This window comes from Drosophila busckii, chromosome 2R (genome assembly GCF_011750605.1).
Source record: "Drosophila busckii strain San Diego stock center, stock number 13000-0081.31 chromosome 2R, ASM1175060v1, whole genome shotgun sequence".
Taxonomy (NCBI): Eukaryota; Metazoa; Arthropoda; class Insecta; order Diptera; family Drosophilidae; genus Drosophila; species Drosophila busckii.
Genome location: NC_046605.1, coordinates 12,019,970 through 12,039,792, shown reverse-complemented (window position 1 = coordinate 12,039,792; position 19,823 = coordinate 12,019,970). Strand labels below are relative to the sequence as shown.

Genomic DNA, 19,823 nt, shown 5'->3' with positions numbered 1-19,823 from the left:
GAGACAAAGCTGTGGATGCCTAAATTGCGGTTGCCTGCGTAAACACACAGAGACGTCTGTCTCAGCCTTTTGTGCCAAAGCCGACAGTGGAGCGCGCCTACAAAGTTGGGAAAGCGATAGAGAGAGAGAGACCCAGTTGGTCATAAAGAGCAGCGAGGTGCTAATTCACTATTAAAAGAAATCAGAGAACCTGAAGACGCACAAAATCCTTAAGAAAGCGAACGGGAGGCAGCGGGGGCTTAAATCAACTCAGCTGCGCTCAATTTCCACTCATCATCGGCAAAGACTGCGCACTAATAAAACTTAATTTTGTTTGTACATTGAATGTATAAAGGGAGAGAAGAGGGAGGGGGGCTGCCATCATAAATATGAAGCTGTGAGTTTAGCTTGGGCCTTGGGCTGCTGAGCTATTGAATTATGCATTGTTTTCCAACAAAATGTTGTTTGTCTAAGCATAGGGCGTGGTTGGGGGGGCAGAGGCAGCCATTTTACAACCCACCATAAGTGTGGGAGAAGTTCTTATGAAGTGGCAGGCATTCATCTAGCCATAGATTGCGCCAATAAAACGAGTCACAGACTTGTGTTAACGTATTAGATATAGACGCCTAATTGATAATAATACCACAGTTATTTCGAAAAGCTGCTAAACAACCCTGCGAGTCTCTCTAACTGATTTGTAGGCAGCTGTTGCTTAAGCCGCTTTCATCAGCAATTCTCTTAGTCTCTCTCTCTCTCTCTTTTTCACTCACTGTCTGTTTGTTTTTTTATAATGCATAATTTTTCAATAAACCTGCTGATGATTTCTACATTTCAAACAACTTAATCCCCACATGATTAATTATCAACCTGCAAAACGGCAGTCACACCCCTTAACAATGAATTAATCGACTTGTTTTCCCAACGCCCAACCCCCTCCCATCACACCCACCACCACCCAAAGTTGGGTGTTGTCAAACTTTTGCCACATTTGTTTCCGCTTGCCCTTCCGCACGGTTTTTAATTTACTTGCCGGGTCCCCAGGGCAGAGAATCTCAGTTGGATGTGTATATATGTGAGCTATCTTTATTATCAAATCATAAAATGTTGCCACTTGGGTCGCCAACAGAGATTCCAGAGATTCACTGGTGCCTGACTGCATCCCCCAAGAGTCGAAAGGGGTGCAAAGCCAATACAAAAAGTTAGCTTAAGTGAATTACCAACGAACTTGAAATACCCTTTAAATAAAAAATATATAATTTGCATGAGTTATTAAAACAAACATACAATTAAAATAAATTCGCTGCAATTGCTTTTAAATTTTTTAACATTATTTTAAATATTAAAAATTATACGCCTCTAAACACTCTCAAATTTAATTATTCCTCAGCAAGGATTTCTAATTTGATAACAATACAATTTAAAGTTTTGTTTATACTTTTATAATTTTTACCTTATATACTATTATACTATATACTATTATATTGTAATTAATAATGCAATAATTTTTTATTTGACAACATTATCAATACTTGTTTTTGTTCTTGTTCTCTGTTAATTAAAAATGATTTTCGATTTCTTATAAATTAAATTTTTAGAATATATTTCTTAAAGTGTATACAATTATTTATTTTATCATAAGTGTATAACAAAATAATTAACTTAAATTACAAATAATATCTATGCTTAAGAATTATCATGTTATATTATTAGCAATTAGATTTGTTAGTGTAGCTCAGTTTTTTAATTGCTGCATTTGTTTGTTTAAATATATTTTTATTGCTTTTTATAATCAAAGAATGCTTCAATTTTTAACGCCTTTTACTTTAAAATACTAATAAATAAATATAATCTTTGCTCTGATCAGCAATTTAGACGCGTAACAAATTTATGTGACCCTTGACTAAAGGATAAGAGTATTAAAAATTACCGAGTCAAACCATTTTTTATGCGCCTCTGCGCCCTTAAGCCCAACTTGTCAAAACATGTTTTGATAGCGAGCGTGTGTGTGTGAGTGTGTATGTGTGAGTATCTGTATAATGGATAAAGGGTGCGGCCTATAGCTTTGAGTTGCTGATAAGCGTTAAGCGTAGGCAATTGACACCCTTTGAGCTTAGGGGGGCAGGCAATTGAGCAATTGAACAATTTGAAACACATGTTTCTGGTTCGAAGGCAGGAAGGCCTGAAGGCAGACAGACAGCAGTTGTTTGTTATCCCTTTAGGATTATGATTTCTCAATTATGACAATTGTTGGGCAAACAACACGCACAGTGGAGAGATAAAGCGAGACAGAGGGAATGCGAGAGGTGCACAACGGGTGACAATTAATTAAGAGAATGAACGTGCAAACTGATGCGCATTGACAGAGAGACTGAAATTGCAATGGCAATTGCAGAATGACGCGTGGCAGGACACACAAGGACACAGACAAACATACACACAGGACAGCGGGAGGAGTCAACTGGACGCGACGGGTGACGGCAGCAATGCTTCGATTTGCTTTAATCGCATTAATAACTCATTTGGCTTTGCTTGTGCCACACCCCCGCCGCTCCCACTAAGGGGTGGCTCGAAGGTCAGCGCGTGTAGAGGACTCCTAAGCGTGCCACAATTAGCTGCAGTTTCTCTTCCATACAAACGAAGGCCACCACAGCATTGGAATCTTTGCAGCTCAGGTAGAATTTTTGTTTTTGCTTCAGTTATAAGACTTTGGTATTTATGTTTTGTATAAATTTATTTGTGTTTGACTAAAGTTTAATTAAAATTAACTATAACTACAGCTAGCGTATGTACAAGTGATAAATTAAAATTGTGACTTGCAGGTGAGTCAACACACTGAGAGAAATATCAAGTGGGTGGGGGGGACAATTAACAAAACAGGCTTAGGCTAATTTGTACAATTTCTTTAAGGGGGGTGTGATCAAGCGGGTTACGCCTCAGTCTTGTATGGCTTGAAGAGCTTTGGCTTGGGCTCTGTGATCTGTGTGGCGGGTGGTGGCGACATGGCGGAGGCGGGACGCTTGGCGCTGGGCATGAGCAGACCAGGTGCGGGCAGAGGACTGCTGGTGGTGTTGTTGTGTGCAGTGGTGCGCAGTGGGCTGAGGCTGCGATCGAAGACCTTGGTGTGATCGGAGCCGACGGGACTGAGCGAGAGCGTGCTGGAGTGCGAGTGCGGTGAGGAGGAGGATTGCAGATCCAGCGGTGGCGTATGCGTCTTGGGCACAGCATAGCTGGGCGGCATGCCGGCGGCAGCGGCGCCCAACATGGCAGCGGGATAGGCGGCCATGGGAGCGGCGGCGTTCATAACTGCAGCCTGCATGGCGGCGGCGGAGTGTTGATGATGCGCATGTGGATGCATGTGTGGTGCGGGTGGCGCTGGGCGAGCGGGAATGTGATAGGGCGCATAGCGGTACTGGCCGTAGGCAGCATGTCCGGGCACTGGCATTGTGGGCATGCCGGTGGCCAGCATGGGATTGGCGGCAGCGGCGGCGGCGGCGGCGTAGGGAGGATAGGGCATGCCCACGCTATTGGCGGCTGCTTGCAGAATGGAAGCGGCGAAAGCGGGATCGGAGTAGACGGCAGCGTAGGGCCAGGCGACGGCGATGCGCTGACGCTTGTCCTTCATGCGGCGATTCTGGAACCACACCTTGATGGTCGACTCGGGCAGATTCAATTGTGCGGCCAGCTCGCAGCGACGCGGACGCGACACATAGTTCTCCTTGTAGAACTCCTTCTCGAGACGTCCCAGCTGATCGCGTGTAAATGCAGTTCGATAGCGACGAACCGACGGATCAGCGGGTATCTCCGAATTGCGACTGCCATTCAGCGAGTTGTCCGGACTAGACAGGCACTCTAAAAGTAAATAAGAGAAACTAAAAGTTAGTTGATTGTTCCCATAAGTTTTGCTTTTGCTTTTGTAACTTACCATTTGGCGATGGTGGTGGGGTTTGTGGTTTGCCGTACTGTGTGTTAATCAGATCCACAACCAGCGGCTTCTGCTCAGCCACATCATGGTGTGCATGATGGCTATCCATATTGTAGGTGCGATATCCGTGCATTTTGTTAGAATTTAGAATTTGCGTTTTTAACTAGTTGAGAAACTCGAAGACGAGACGACGTCACGTTGTGGAAACGCTTATGATTTTTAGTTTGCTAACGATGTTGACTCGACGACGTTTACAGCTCAAGTGTATCGCTCTCAGCCACCCTGGCTGGCATTTATACCTAGAGCGCGCAGCAATGGCGGCCGCTGCCAAGTTGCACGCGAGCCAATCGCGTTCGAGCTAGAGCGAGCTGGCAAGCGAGAGAGCGAGAGCGCGAGTGCAGAGATAATGCTTTGCGGTACAGTGGGCTGCTGACAATTATGCGACGATGAAGGCAATTACGATGCCGGAACAATGCTGCTGCAAAAAATAAAATCAAATAAAATAAAAGTTGAGCAGCAGCAGCAGCAGGAGCAGTCGGCAGCAGCGACGACGGCAGCGCGTAATAATGCAGAGCCAAGCGGTGGTCCCAACAACAACATGACAAAGACATAATCAAGTTATCATGGAGCAGACGCAATTTTGTATTCATAGCGTATGAGCGAATCTTTTGTTTCGCTTGTCCGCAGTTGGGTCAGGCGGCCAGCGCAAGGGAGACAGCACAAAATGGGGGGCGCGCGCTCTCGTTCTCACTCTCACTCTATCGCTCTCGCTCGCGCTCGCGTGCTCGCTCTCTCGCTTAATAATGTGATTTTATCGGCTTCATCAAGGCAGCCAAGCATGATATGGCCATAATGCACAAAACGAAATGGAGTCGCAGCTATATACATATATATACATATCTGTAGCTAAGGGTGGCTGCTGTATCGATCGACGCAGCGCAGAGTCAAATTATTTGCGCGTTTATGAAGTCTTAATATAATGCTACACGTTTAACAGCCTCGCACTTAACTGAACTTTATCTTACAACGCTTTACGCATACAGACAAAAGTTGGAGCAACGCCCTCACACACACACATACAGTTACAACTTTTTATGCGCTGGCTGCTGCAAACTTAATTTGAAAAGTTTTCGTTTAGTTTGCGGCAAACATTTATTATGATGATATAATCATGTTGCTCCAAAACGACGCAGACGCAACTGTACCCCCAACAGGAACAACAACAACAACAGCAGACACTAGTAGCTGTCACTAGCGTGTGCTTAGCATAATGCTGGCGTAAGCTAAAAAATATATATAATAATATTTGCTGCTTAACAAAACAAACTGACAGACACTTTAGTTTACCTGCTGAAAAAAAAATGCTTTATAGCGAAATAAACCCAATTGCTGTTGCTGTTAATTATGTTATATGACACTAACGTATGTGTGTGTGTGTGTGTGCGTTTGTTAATCCCTTTGCCCCTCATTATGCATGTTTTATGACTTTCTAATGAAACCACGCCACGCATCACGCATCAGCTTAATCTAAATCCCTTCGTCTTCGCTTGATCCAAGAGTGTTATACTAAGCCCCTCGGCTTATCCTAGCCCAGCGCATAACAAACAAATAAACAAACAGCAAATGTGGAAACTACGCGCGCTGCTCTGCTGCAGTTTGAAAAGTCAGAAGTTGAGTTTGAAGTTAAAGTTAAAGTTGAGTTTGAAGTTAAATTCAAACTGCTTAGTTGCAAATGTGTAACCCGCTTGTCCGGCTAGTTGAAATTCCATTGAAATCAGCGTAAACTAGAGCAATGACAACACAGCATGTTGCACTGTTGCACTGTTGCACCGTTGCACGGCGATTGTTCAAGATGCTGCAATAAAATCTAACTCTGTCGGAAAGGAAAGTGAAAATGCTTGCCTTGCTCAGAAAATTGACTAATAATGTCGCTGATGGCAAACGGATTAACGGCACTGGATTTTCATTTCACTGAGTTCTGTCAATGCCAAACTCAGTCTCAGTCTCAGTCCAGCTCTCATTGTTATGCATTACTAAGTAACTAGCCCAGTTTACTCTTCCTCTTCTCTCGCTGTATATTCGGTATTATTGTTGTTGTGAGTTAGTTAAAATTATTGGGTTATATTGCGCGGCAATTTGCATTAACTCGCTGTCTCGATGTGCCTCTACCTCTGGCCTGGCTTGGAACCTACCTGCGCGCACCTTTCGCCCAAGCCTTGCCCACTGCTCGAACCTTAACCCGCAACCTTGCCTATTGTGCATTCATATTCAGGCGCTTTTGTTGACAGTTCTGTCCGCCAGTCCAGCTCAACCTTTCGAGGCACTGCTGCGGCTCTGCGACACTGCGGCAGCGACAGTAAATACCCTTTATGGTCCTCCACGCAGATCCTGGCCTTTCACCAAACTCTCTCACTCACCCATAGACTATACCTGACTATTGACCCTTAAACCGAGCATTGTCTTCGGACCTGAACACTTTCGGCATCGTTTACCCATAATGCCCAGTCTAAGCCTCTGTCCAGTACTTGGAAGCCTCTTTATTATTGTTGTTGCTGCCTTTTGCTCGCTTTATTGGCATTTTGCGCACACAAAGCGCCGATCTCGCTGATTATGCTGATTATGGGAAGTGTACATACATATACTTGGGTATACCTTTTGCAAATTTTTTAATTGCGAAATTACGTTCAAGGTTTTGATAGTATTAGCATATTTATGTGCCGTTGAAACTTGCGCTTTTTTGTGTTAAATATAACAATAAAATTTTTTAATTTTGTATAAAAAGTTTTGGTAAAAAAAGTAATATTAATAAAACAATTTTTAAATAGCTACACATTGAGTGAGTAGTAGCAGCTAGGAAATATATTTACTTTTAAAAAATTAGTGCTTGATTTTTAATCAACTAAAAATAAATAAATATATTTTCTAAAATTTAAAAAATATATAATTTGCATTAAAGATGGTATGCAAACTATTATATGAAATTTATCTGTTTTGTTGTTTGTGAGCTTGAAAGTTCAAAATCTTAAAAAGTAAAAAAATAGTAAAAACAAATAATATCTATTATAAATTTTCTCTGTCAAGTTCAACAAAATCTTTTATAAAATTATTGACTTCAATTTATAAAATAATTTCTTTACGATTCAATCTCTGTTTAATAAAAGACTGAGCTCCCTTAATAAAAATTAAAACGCATTTGTTTAGGAAAAAAATGTTGCTCCAGCGCCAAAGCGTTCATAGTTTTAAAGATTTATGAGCAGACAGTACCAGAGCACGCCCTAATAAAAATATGCCATCTATGTATGTGGAACTGTGTCTTGAGCTGTGAGCTCTTAAAAACGCTGGAACGTAAAAACGCTTGCACTATATTATGGCCACAATTAACAGGTAAATTGAGGCATAAATGCTGCTGAGGCATAACCTTGTGGAAGATGGTTTTTGTATTTGTTTTTGTCTGTTTTTCCTAAACCGCCATAAAAACGCCGTGAAGAATTAAAAAATTAGAGCAGTCTCCGCTGTTTGTTTGGTTTTCGAGACGCAAAACTGAAACGCATTCGGGGAAAAAAACTAGCGCAGCGAAAAAATGCACAATGGAAACAAAAAAGTTTGATCTAGTTTCCTAATACGGTCCTTGGGCTATGTGTAACACGGCAGGACACGAACACGAACTCGAACACGACTCTTGGCTGTTTTTACTGTTTACGGTTTTCGCGGAAAACTCTATGTAGTCCGCCCATAAAAATCTGCATATAATACCATAATTTTTGAAACATATTTCCCTAAACAATGAGCCAGGGAATCGTAAAAATTCTCAAAATTGTATGCACAATGGTAAATGCTTTGCTTTGACCTACAATTTGTTTTATTTTTATTTTAATTTTTTTATGACTATTTTTTTAATTGTAACATGTAAAGAAATATTGAAAAAAACATAAAATGCTGTTTTAAATATTTGCATATTTTTGACAGAAATTGAAATAAGTGCTTAATTTTTATTTGATAAACAAATGTTATGCTAAAAACATAATTTGCATTTACCTTTGCCTGGATTTTACTTTTCTACGAATTTACACCAATAAAAAGGCGCGTTCGTCTCTACCTAGGCTGAATGAACTACGTAGGGCAGGAAGCCTGGAGAGAGAACAAAAAACTGGCACAATTTTTAGTGGAAATGCGAGCGCGCAATAAAACGACGACGAGGACAAGAGGATCAGCGCGGCGAGCTCATTGCCGTAATTAGGATGTTTGTAGAGCAGCGGGAAAAAATGTGTGCACAATGGAAAAAACTCATAAAAAGAGCAACAAATTGTGTACAAAAATTAGCTCGTTTTTTGTCAAGTGTCCGTACGGAAACAAAAAAGAGCATAAAGAAGATCATGACAAAAACGCGAGCACGAGCCAGCGGCAACAATTGTGCCAAATAATTAGGTGAGTCTTTGTCGCATATTGTGTGGCCGCATGATTAGTGGTTTCTTTTTTTTTACGGATGCACAAACGGAAAAGCGGAAAATGTAATGCGCTCAATGGAGTGCCAGGCATACCTGATGGGAAGTGCGCTAAATTCAAAAGGGTTAAAAGAGATGCGAGCGAATCTCAACTGGTTTGTTTTTTATTAAGTTCAAGCTCATATGACATCATAACAATTTAATTAATTAAATTAATTTATTAAAATAACTATTTTAAGCTTTAGTTTATTTGAAGTTAACTAATTTAAATTTTGAAAAAAAAAAACAGTTCTTCAATTGAATGAATAAGTACAAACAATAGCTTAACATATTATAATAATATTAATAAAAATTACGTTCAAGCTTATATGACATCATAGCAATTTAATTAAATTAAGCTTTTAAAATATTGAATATTTAATAAATATTTCTTAAATTGAATTTGAGAAACAAACAAGCTATTAACTAAATAATGATGCATATTTGTTATCTGATAACTAAATTGAAAAAAAATGTAGTTAACAAAAATAAATATTTTTTATGCAAATTATACATAATTGCCGTCAATCAACATTTAATTGTGCTAAAATTTCTATATTCAAAATGTATTTATAAACTTTTAAAATGTATAAGCTTTTAGCTTACTCATTATAATAATTAACTTATGATAACACTTTTGACAGCTTCTTCAAATTTCTATAAAGTTAATAATAGAGCTCTTAGCATAGCTGACGACATGTGCTCAGCTTCTCGAATGATTTTTTAATAAAAACCTCTAATTTCGCTGCTTGCCTGCACAGTTCCTGGTATGATGTCCACAGTGGAACCGCAAACATGTCAATCGATCGGCTACGTTTACTATAAATACAGCGCATTGCGGTATGCGAAACTCTGGGGTGTCTGGTCTAGCCCCATGCCGAGCCTATCGAATGCTATGCCAGCAAAACAGACGAGAGAAGAAGAAAAAACAAGAAGAACTGAGCGCAGACAGATTCGCCAACAAACGCAGTTGGATGTCCTTAAGGCTCGCAGCCAAGCTGTTCGAAGTCGGTAGCCGGTAGTCCACCGCATTGACGAATCACATCAAAGTGGAACACAAATCTCAGGGTCAAGCGTCCTGCTAACAGACATGTCAAATCACAGGCATAACAAACTGTCCAAGCGATGCCGCCAAAGCGAACTGCAGAGTTCTCTGAGCGTAGGAGAGAGAGTGAGAGAGATGTTCTTACCGCAGCAAATTCGCGCTCACTGTGCGTTAACAGCGGGGAACACCAATAATATTTTGGTTGTCGGCAGGACGAAGCAGGATAAGACTGTGTAGGCCTACACATAGGCGAACGCATTTTCGATGGAATCGTCATTTATTCAGGCACAATTAGGCACGGTAAGTGGCGGTTTGAGTGAGTGAGTGAGTGCCGAGTTCCTTGTTCCTTCTGCGCGCTGCAGGATCCATGCAACAGTGGCGGCGGCGTCGACAGCAGCAGCAGCGATACCAAATATGCCATGGCTTGTTTTTCAAAAACAGAATTTTCTTGGCGTAAATTTGTGAAAATTAAGTCGTTCCGGTTGTACATAGGTCCGTTCGCTTGCTACGTTTTAGGTGGTACTTCTGTAGCAATTTTATTTGTTTCGTAGGTGTTGTATTTGTCAACATTTAGCCCAGTGCAGGCCGCTGTGGCTCAGTGGCAGCGGATTAGACAATTTTGTGGGCACGCATTTGAAATGCCTACTGCAGCACTAATTGTGCTCTAAACGCTCTAAAAGCAACGACAAATTAAGAGTCAACCAAGAAGAGAAAGGGCAGCAAATTATGTGACTTGAGCATGTGCTAATTTTTTACTAAGCTGAGCTTGCTGCGACTTCAAGACGACTCATAATTTCCTTTCTTTCTTAGCTTATGCAAGCTATTGTTTATTTATGTAGGTAGAACAATTTTTGTAAATTACCATATACATACATACATCTTTAAATTTTCCTTAAAATCCATACTCCCAAAATATGAATGTTTTGTTTTGTGAAGCGCAAATCTTAAAGCTGACGCTTTTATTGAAACAGTTAACAAATATTTTTAAATTTTCAGGCTTTTTTAAACTGTGAGCATATTTAACAGTCCCTGCACTGTTACGCTGATGTTTTCGCTCTGTTAAAATTAGAAACAATTTTAGCAGCCTGTTTACAGACTACAAAATGTTAGCCAGCTCAAAAAAACCTCACAGGCATATAGCTATTAGCTCCTGTAAGCATGCATGTACAAGTTGTCTGGTAGCCTTACACAATATAGCGGCAAATTTAAAAAATTTTTTGAGCTACTTCAATTCAAAATTAAAAAGTTTTTATTTTATTAAGATTTTCTTATTACATTTTTCACTTTGGGTCATTTTGCTTAAAACAGAACTTTTATCAGCTTAATAATTTTATTTACTTCTCTTTTAATAAGGTGTCTTCTTATGTGTTTTCGCTGCTTTCGACTTGCTTTTGAATTGACTACTGTTTTTGTTGCTATCACTAGCATCAGGTGTCCAGACCGTAATAATTCCGCTTTCGCCGCCAGTTATTAAAATTTGGCGCTTAGCATCGTAAAGACTTTCGCGCACAATTTGTTTGTTGCCCACAAAGTTAGTCAACGGATTGAGCGTATCCTTAGCAGGAAGTGTAACAGAGCGTAGTATCTCACTAAAAAGAAAATAAATATGCATTAAGCTACGTCGCGTACATTTCTAGTTTGCATAACTTACCCGCGATTGAAGTTGGTGCCTGCTAGCAGAAAGACGCCATCTTCCTCCAAACTATGTGCATTGATTAAATTAAAATTACCCGCATTCGTACGCCGAATGCCTGCGGTAATAGCTGAACGGTCAAATGAGAGAGCTTCATCTCCTTCTAGACTCTCATAGCTCTTGAAATCATTTGTGTGTGTTATGCAGGATATAATATCCTGATCGTAGACATTCTTATGCCAATTTAAGCGATGCACGCTGCTCTCCGTATTAATCGTATTCAACAATGCCTCGTCCTCGTCCGGCTGCTTGATGTCAAACACATTAATCAGCCCATCGGTGCCGCCAGAGCATAGCATATCTGGATTGCTGTTGTGGAAGCGCACAGTTGTCACATCATCCTGATGGCTTTCATAATAACCACCGAGCTGCTTCCGCTCGCGCACATCAAAGAAGAGCAAATGCACATTGCCCATGTACTGTTCAGTGCCGCAGCATATAACACGTCCATTGGCATTGCTATCAAAGCAGCAAATTGAGTTGGGCACTGGTGGAACATCCGTCTCTGCGTTTGGTACACTCTTGTAGACAAATCTAGTTTGTTCTCCCGCGGCTCGCAAATCAAAAAGTCGTACTACGCCATCTGTGCTACCTACTAGCAATGTATCCGCACTTTCGTCGAGAAAACGCACACCACATATGGTAATGGCTGCACTGGAACCAGCCACTGGAGGCACTCGCTCTACATGCACAGCAGTTAGTGCTCCTGCCTCATTTAAATCATAAAACTTGACGCTGGTATTGCTTAAGCCTGCTGCCAGGCGTGTAAACTTAGCATCTGCACATAGGCCCAGAACATAGTCCTTTTTTAGTGACAGCGACGCTTCATCTTTGGCGTACTGGCAACGAAACTGCGCGGCAAGCTCTTGGGCGCTACACGTGTCCTTATCATCAATATGTGCGTCTTCCTCATCATCCGACTTGGGCAGCTGTGCAGCTACTTCTGTAATTACACATTATTGTAGTAAAATCCAATTGAGTAACAAGAAACTTTACAGCCAAAACAATCATTGTAAACTATACCCAACCAACTGTTGCTGGCTTGAAATAAGCTTTAATATTAATCGAAGTCAGTTCTTCCATTTACAATCATTACTTCCTCTTATATTAATGCTTAATTACCGGCGCAGTATTTATTAAAATCCGTCATGTTTTTGTTTATAAAATATACACGTGCGATGCAGAGCTGAGATACATAAATAAGCATCGAAGCGCATATCGATAATGTTATCGAGAAACAACAGGCGCGCACGCAAAATTTGAATGGTTTAGGTACACATCAAGCACCATTCGGTGACTATCTCAGAAATGATCAGATAAGTGTTTCAAATCATATTGACTGCGGGAAGAGTGAAAGTGCGTGATACTCCTGAAACTGTAGGCATTTGATAAAGTTCAATGTAAATTGATGTGCCATTACTTGATATTGAGCAATAAACCGCGTTGAGAATTCCAAGTCGCAATGATGATATTAACTATATGGAGACTATATTGAATGAATACTAAATAAATAAATAATTTTTTCATTGTGAGTCCGGGGACTTTTTAAACGATCTGGTATATTTATCCTTAAGAAAAAAACAAATAAACAATACACAGGGAAAGTTATAGGAAACAAAGTAGTTTTTTTTTTTTAGTTTACATTCAAGCTATTTGCAATGGCCGCCGACATAGTATCGTCTCTGAACATTTGCGCAACTTGGGCACTAGGTAAGATCTTTTGTGCGCTGCCCGTTTTGGTTTTTCGCCAGTGATCCCATTCATTGGGATGCATCCGTTTCTTATGCGAATGCATATTGGCGTTCGAATTGAAAGTGCGCGGACAGAATGGGCATTTATACAGCGGTTCACCTGTATGCTGCGCCATGTGCTCCTGTAATTAATATAGGTTATTATTTAGAAGCAGCTTAAAAATCATTATACAAACCTTTAGGCTTATGTCTTTTTTGAAAGTCTTGCCGCACTGTTCGCAGGTATAGATTGTATTCGAGTGTGAATAGCGCTTGTGGCCAATTAAAGCACGCGAGTTTTTGCAGCTCTTACCACACTCGGAGCAAATAAAAAGTTTGCCCTCATCGTTATGGCGTCGCAGATGCTGCTTTAGATTGTCCTCGTCCTTGAGCCAGCTCTCGCAATCATCACGCGGACACTTGATGCGCGGTCCACTATCTTCAAAATGCAGGCGCACATGCTTCTCAAAGACAGCCTTATCTTTGATCTCTTTGCCGCAGACATGGCACACATTGGCAGCCTTGCGATGCTGCATGCTTATATGCACCTGCATATGGTACTCTGTGGCAAAGCTGTTAATGAAACAAGCATTAGCAACAATTTGATTATTCAGTGTGAATAATAGACTTACGCATTGTGCTTTGGACACTCGGGGCAAATGTACTTGCGCTCGTTGGCGGGCACATGTGATCCCTTGTGCAGCTCTAAGAGATTGCGGCGCGAGAAGCGCTTTCCACACTCATCACACTGAAAATCGCACTCCTCATCAGGCACGTGATGAACCAGGTAATGGGCACGCAGCACGCTTGAATTGGAGAACACTTTTCCGCAGTCATTGCATCTACAAAACAAACACACACATTAATAACAAGTTGATTATAATTATAACGTAGGCATACTTAATATAGTCAGGATTTTCGTGCTTTCTGGCGTGCTCTACTATCAGGCAGCGTTTGTTTAGTTTACGACCGCAACATTTAATGTAAGGTCGCTCGTTGGGATGATATTCCTTGAAGTGATCACGAATGCCATCAAAGTCATCTGCCAGAAAGATGCACAACTCGCACCCCATGACAATAAAGCGTTTAATTAGTTCCTCGTCCTCTTTACAAAATGGTGGCCACTGCTGCTTCTTAAACAATCGTCTGCCTATTGGTCCACGTTTTCCTTTGGTCTGTGCTGTTTTCTTTACTTTATCCGCTTTCAGTTTGCTAGTGGCGTCCACCTCCCGCTTGCGTTTGCGTCCACTACGTGTTACTATAAGTTCTCCATCGTCTGACTCCTCCTCACTCTGCTCATCAGCACTGGCGTCAAGTTCAGGTGTAAGTCGCTCCGATTTAATGTTAACTTTAGTCTCTGCTGGCTGCTCATCCTGTTCTTGCTCCTGTTCTGGCCCATCTAATGGATTCACATTAAGCTGTGCGTCTACATCAACAGTTAGTTGATCAGCAGGCAACATGACCTCCTCTGGCCAAGAAGTGCTCAGTGTATCTGGATCCGGATCTTGCTTAAATGTGGGCGTGGTGGCGTATATCAGCTGAGCCTCTTGTATGGACACATAGAACTGATGGAATTCTGATACCTGCGTCCAGCAGACACTGCATACTACTTTGGATACGACATCATCGGGTAAAACCTACGCAAATCATTATACATATGCATATATATTTTATATTAAGTTTGTGTGAGTGTTTGTGCATGTAATTAGAACGCACTGAACTTACCTCGAACCAAAAGTGCTGTCGTAAAACTTCTGCTACATTAGGTACGTCGCCGCTGCCAAATATTTGTAGACACATTTGTGAGGTACAGCCACGCAAGCAGAGGCGACAAATCTGCGGCTCCATTTTGGCAAAATATTTGCAGTCACCAGTTAATTAAATTTTTCTGTAATTTATTTATGTTGTGCGAATTAGGGATGTGCAGTACCCAGCGATACATCGATATGGCCAATGAGAAAACGCGACAGGTATACTTGGATGAGGCTGCACCCTTCGCTCATTCTGTTTGGGGGTCAACAGCACACTGTCATCCATTAAGTTTTAAGCACGACAAGGGAAGCAAAAATGTATTAGCTATAAAAATTGTAAATAAATAGCACAGAACACATTTCTTTCGCAAACAAAGTGCAAAATGAAGGTAACAAGTGCCAATCGAAGGCTTAAAATATAATAATTAATAAATATCTTTATGCTGTGCAGCGCATTAGCGAAAAAAAACTAGAGGCCTTTACGGTCGGAACGTTCTCTAAGCGGCAATTGGTAAGAAATTTTATTTGCAATTTATAAAAAATGACTAGTATACAATCCACAATCCTTGTAGTCTAAGAAGGAGCTAGAGGATCAGAAGAAAAAGGAAGATGAAGCCGCTGCAGCTCATGTAAGTAAATATTTAATGTCTGACTGCGTTGGTGTTAATATATTTCTTTCCTAAAAACAGGCCTTCAAGGAGTTTGTGGAAACATTTCAAGAATCGTCAACTCCAGGCTCGAAAATTTGGGTAAAGGCTGGCACATATGATGCGGGCTCCAGGCGTGAAGACAAAAGTGAAAAGGGCAAACTCTACAAGCCGGGAGCAAAGCTGGTGGAAAAGAGTGCCGCCGAGAAGGCAGAAGAATATGCCAAGCTCCTAGCCACGGATCTCCAAAAGGCTGGTCCGCCGAAAAAGAGAAATCAGGAAAAGAAGAAAAGCAATTTGGAGTTGTTTAAGGAAGAGCTGAGACAGTAAGTTATGGGTGTAGCCCAAAAGCATTCAATATTTATTTGTGTGTGTGTCTTTTTAGAATACAAGAAGAGCGTGAGGAGCGACATAAATATAAGCACATGGCTGTAGTAAATCCACCCGTGGTACAGCAGCAGCAACAGACACCGATAACGGTATCGGCTGCATCATCGTCAAGTGCACAATCAAATAGTGCCACTCGAGCAGATGGCGGTTCCTTTGACACTGGTGATCCAAACACAACCAATCTTTACTTGGGTAACTTGAATCCTAAGATATCTGAGCAACAGCTAATGGAAATTTTTGGACGCTATGGTCCACTGGCAAGCATAAAGATTATGTGGCCACGTTCCGAGGAAGAGAAGCAACGTGGTCGCAATTGCGGCTTTGTGGCCTATATGAGTCGCAAGGATGCAGAACGTGCGCTGCGTACTCTTAACGGACGTCAGGTTATGAACTACGAGATGCGCTTAGGCTGGGGCAAGACCGTGCCCATTATGAACACGCCCATTTTTGCGCCACAAGCGCTGTTGGAGCTCACACTACCCCCACCGCCATCAGGATTGCCTTTCAATGCGCAGCCGCCGCCGAGTGAAGCTAATACGCTGCCCAAAACAAACTACAAAGAATACGAGACCATTGAGGAAAAAGAAAACATGGAGCGGGTAAATCTAAAATATTTATTTATTGTTATAACTTATTTTAAACAATTTTCCTTTACAGGTTCTAAGCAAATGTGTGGTCAAAGTTTTTATACCCACAGAGAAGTAATTTTGCTTGTTGGCTTTACGTGTAATTAAACTTAATGTAATTGAAATTTAAAATCTTTTCAGATCGGTTTTAAATATTATACACCGCATGATTGAGTTCGTTATACGTGAGGGCCCCATGTTTGAGGCTTTAATCATGAGTCGTGAAATGGAGAATCCCTTGTTTGCATTTCTTTTTGATAACGAAAGCCCAGCACATATTTATTATCGCTGGAAGCTCTTCTCCTTGCTACAGGGCGATACACCCAGCGAGTGGCGTGAAAAGGAATTTCGCATGTTCATAGGTGGACCTATATGGAAACCGCCAGTGGCCAATTTCTATACGCAAGGCATGCCAGATGAACTAGTTGTTGATCCAGATGCGCCTGTAGTGCATAAGGGCGCTTTGTCCAATGCGCAACGCGATCGTCTGGAGGACTTACTGCATCACTTGACGCCGGAGCGTGCACGCATTGGCGACGCTATGATCTTTTGTATAGAGCATGCAGATGCCGCTGATGAAATTTGTGAATGCATTGCCGAATCGTTGTCTAATCCCAAGACCAAGGCCTCCAAGAAAATTGCTCGTTTATATTTAGTATCGGATATTTTACACAATTGTACAGTGAAAGTGTCCAATGCTTCCTTCTTTCGCAAGTCGTAAGTATATGTTGATCTACCAGGCATTGCATTAACTCAATACAAAATCTTTTAATAGCATGGAGAAGCAGCTGCTCGACATCTTCGAGAGTCTGAACATTTACTATTCGGGTATTGAGAGTCGCCTCAAGGCGGAGGGCTTCAAGACGCGCGTTTGCAAAGTCATACGCACTTGGGAGGAGTGGGTTATTTATCCCAAAGAGTTTTTAGCTGCACTTAGAACCACCTTCTTGGGCAGACAGTCTGCTCAACAACCAAGTCCGCCAGCTCAGGAGGATGAATCACGCTCAGAGGAAGCTTTAGAGGAAGATATAGATGGCGCACCGCTATCCGGCGAAGAAAAAGATGACGAGGACTTGGATGGCGTGCCGCTTGATGGCGCGGCTTTGCTTAAAAGCGCATTGAAGCTGATCCTGCCAGAAGCCACACCGCAACGGGGTACACCCAAGCGTGAGCAGTATAATGATGAAATTGATGGCATGCCCTGTAAGCTAATGTGTACAATATTTATATATATAAAACATCATATAAATACTCTAATAATTCTAGTGGATGAAGATTTGGATGGCGTGCCGCTGGAGCCAACACGCAACCAACCAGGCAGCAAATCACAATCCAAACTGCCTGGTTTTATACCCTCCAAGTGGGAAACGGTCGATCCACAGCAAGTGGAGGCACAGGCCATTACTACAAGCAAGTGGGATACGCTGGATCCACCAGATCCGCCCAAGTTCTTTAGCTCTGATGAGGAGAGTGAAAGCGGTAATCCAAAAAAGTCTGATGACGAGAAGCGACAAAAGCTGCGTGAGGTAGAGCTCAAGGTGGTGCAGTACCAAGATGAACTGGAGTCGGGCAAGCGCCGCTTGGATTCCGGCTGGACATTGTCTGAGCAGGTGGAGCAGTACCGCAAGCGATTGTTGCGTCGGGTGAGTTTATAGAACCACAAATTTAGCGTAAAGTTTAACTTGAGTTCAACTTTTTAGAGCACGCCTGAAGAAACTGTGGACTCGCCGCTTAGCTACATGAACACCAAATCGCGCAGCTTGCAACGCAGTCCAGGCACACCAGACAGCAGACATGGCTCTCAACACGCGTACAGCAGCAGCAGCTCCAGCCGCAAACGCTCTCACTCACCCGAAAGCAGCCGCAGTAGTGCCGCCAAGCGTAGTGTGCGCCCAGCACGCAGATCACCTTCTCCCTCTTCAAACTACAGCTCGCGCAGCTCACGACGTGGCAGCGCTTCACCTGGGCGACAGCGACAGGACAAGCAGAAGTACAAGCACCGTCATTAAACTCTAATGCACTATACATTTTATTGATTTATTGATTCAATATAAAAATGACAAATAAATAATAAATCGCTTGGGAATGGCGAAGATGAAGATGGGTTTAAGTTTTGTGCATTGGCGCATGAAATTGTTAAGCGGCCTTGAGCGTTGCCTCATGTTTATACACTTCCATGACATCCTCAATGATTTCCCATTGATGTTCACGTGTAAAGTCCTTCACAAGCGGCTTGTACCACATAGCAGCTTCGTCAGATTCATCAGTCAGCGGCACTTGCACACCATAAGTCTGCAAGGCCAAGGAGAGGCAGCCTATGGCCACATGGGTAGGCTTATACTTTAATATATTGGGACTGTGATGAAAGTCCTGCAAATAGGATGCAGCTGTCTTGGCTATGGGCACAGAGTTCCACACATCTGCGCCTACCCAATCCTGTAGTGTTTTCATGTAGTAAAGCAAATACTGCAGACAAAGAGAAAGTTGTAATTCATGTCTGGGCAACAATTTGCAATTTATAGGTTTACCTTATGTGCCAGTTCGATATTTAAATCAAAGCTCAGCGTGCGTGTGATGAGCAGCTCAGCTTGTACAATGGCATCACGCATAGCCCAATACTCATCATTGAGATCCAGCGGACCGCAGCCGCGATTTAGAGTACAGTATGCCACGTTGATAACGTCGCGTATTTTGACCACATCATCGTCCTTGATTTTGCCAGCCAAGTAAAGAGAAGCAGCTGCAATGAGCTATACAAAATGCATAAGTGTTAAGTGTAAGTGTGAGTGTAAGTTATACGTACAAACTCATCGTAGTCACTTGCTTTGACCTCCTTAAAGAAACGGTGATAGATAATGGCTGCACACGCAGCCGTCAGTGGCTTCATCTTTAATTTGGCTGCACATTCGAAGATAAACAACGGCACAAGTCCTAATTTATTTGATTTGCTGTAATCACACATACATACATGCATACATACAAATGTAATTAATATTAATTTATAACTGAAATATTGTGCAAGTTGCTTACCGATAGTCGATTGGCTTCATTGTCTGCGCTTTGTGCGTCTCCACGTGTTGCTGTAATGACATGACATCCAAAACGTTTTTCATTTTCTGCACTTTCGGCATTAATATCAGTCCTATTTAAATGAATTCAATTGAGCACTACTATACATACATATAAACAAGTTAGAAGCTGGAAAAACACGAACGCAACACCAAACAGCTAGAGAGTAGTGTTAAGTTTTCTCGCAGTTTCAGTAAATCAGCTGTGCGACGCACAAGGGAATGTATGTAAATGGAAACAAAACAAAAAAAAAGGTAATTATGCATCGCAGGCAGAAACCAAATAAACACGACGAAAATTTGAGACAGCAGAAACGATGGCAATAAACCGGTTGAAAGAAGGAAGGTAATGTTGCACAGTGGGCTGAGTTGTATTTTTCTGTGACTGCACAGTGGTTGCCAGCGTAAATATAAATCGATTTTTGACATCAGACGAATTTTTTGGGCTTGTTGTCTTAATAAATGTATGAAAAACTTTGTTCATTTTCAAA

General features: G+C 41.7%; 5 protein-coding genes across 7 annotated transcripts; 1 reads left to right on the top strand and 4 right to left on the bottom strand.

Annotated features, from left to right (window-relative positions):
• Window positions 1–2,843: 2,843 nt before the first annotated feature.
• LOC108594641 (segmentation protein even-skipped) lies at window positions 2,844–3,904 on the bottom strand. Its single transcript, XM_033293338.1, has one exon. The coding sequence runs from the start codon at window positions 3,902–3,904 to the stop codon at window positions 2,906–2,908; it is 999 nt and encodes a 332-aa protein (XP_033149229.1). The 3' UTR covers window positions 2,844–2,905.
• Window positions 3,905–10,720: 6,816 nt separating this feature from the next.
• On the bottom strand, window positions 10,721–12,270 carry LOC108595697 (WD repeat-containing protein 89). The gene is made up of 3 exons (XM_017980980.1): window positions 12,243–12,270; window positions 11,079–12,063; window positions 10,721–11,016 (listed from the first exon to the last, which is right to left on the bottom strand). The coding sequence occupies exons 1-3, from the start codon at window positions 12,268–12,270 to the stop codon at window positions 10,773–10,775; spliced, it is 1,257 nt and encodes a 418-aa protein (XP_017836469.1). The 3' UTR covers window positions 10,721–10,772.
• A 392-nt stretch (window positions 12,271–12,662) lies between these two features.
• On the bottom strand, window positions 12,663–14,790 carry LOC108597132 (transcription factor grauzone). The gene is made up of 5 exons (XM_017983517.1): window positions 14,576–14,790; window positions 13,751–14,487; window positions 13,483–13,692; window positions 13,048–13,423; window positions 12,663–12,993 (listed from the first exon to the last, which is right to left on the bottom strand). Exons 1-5 carry the CDS (start codon window positions 14,696–14,698, stop codon window positions 12,754–12,756), a joined length of 1,686 nt encoding a protein of 561 aa, XP_017839006.1. The 5' UTR covers window positions 14,699–14,790; the 3' UTR covers window positions 12,663–12,753.
• A 109-nt stretch (window positions 14,791–14,899) lies between these two features.
• On the top strand, window positions 14,900–18,359 carry LOC108597131 (U2 snRNP-associated SURP motif-containing protein). Its single transcript, XM_017983516.2, has 10 exons — window positions 14,900–14,990; window positions 15,053–15,112; window positions 15,174–15,230; window positions 15,291–15,574; window positions 15,634–16,237; window positions 16,296–16,339; window positions 16,406–16,981; window positions 17,040–17,467; window positions 17,531–17,907; window positions 17,965–18,359. Exons 1-10 carry the CDS (start codon window positions 14,985–14,987, stop codon window positions 18,271–18,273), a joined length of 2,745 nt encoding a protein of 914 aa, XP_017839005.1. The 5' UTR covers window positions 14,900–14,984; the 3' UTR covers window positions 18,274–18,359.
• LOC108597133 (cyclin-Q) lies at window positions 18,327–19,646 on the bottom strand. 3 transcript variants are annotated; one of them, XM_017983520.2, is made up of 5 exons: window positions 19,445–19,646; window positions 19,295–19,380; window positions 19,068–19,212; window positions 18,793–19,014; window positions 18,328–18,730 (listed from the first exon to the last, which is right to left on the bottom strand). In XM_017983520.2, exons 2-5 carry the CDS (start codon window positions 19,375–19,377, stop codon window positions 18,401–18,403), a joined length of 780 nt encoding a protein of 259 aa, XP_017839009.1. In that variant the 5' UTR covers window positions 19,378–19,380; window positions 19,445–19,646; the 3' UTR covers window positions 18,328–18,400. The 3 variants fall into 3 exon arrangements, with proteins under 3 accessions (XP_017839007.1, XP_017839009.1, XP_017839010.1); XM_017983521.2 differs by having other exon boundaries at window positions 19,295–19,344; XM_017983518.2 differs by lacking the exon at window positions 19,445–19,646 and having other exon boundaries at window positions 18,327–18,730; window positions 19,295–19,436.
• Between the last annotated feature and the right edge of the window lie 177 nt (window positions 19,647–19,823).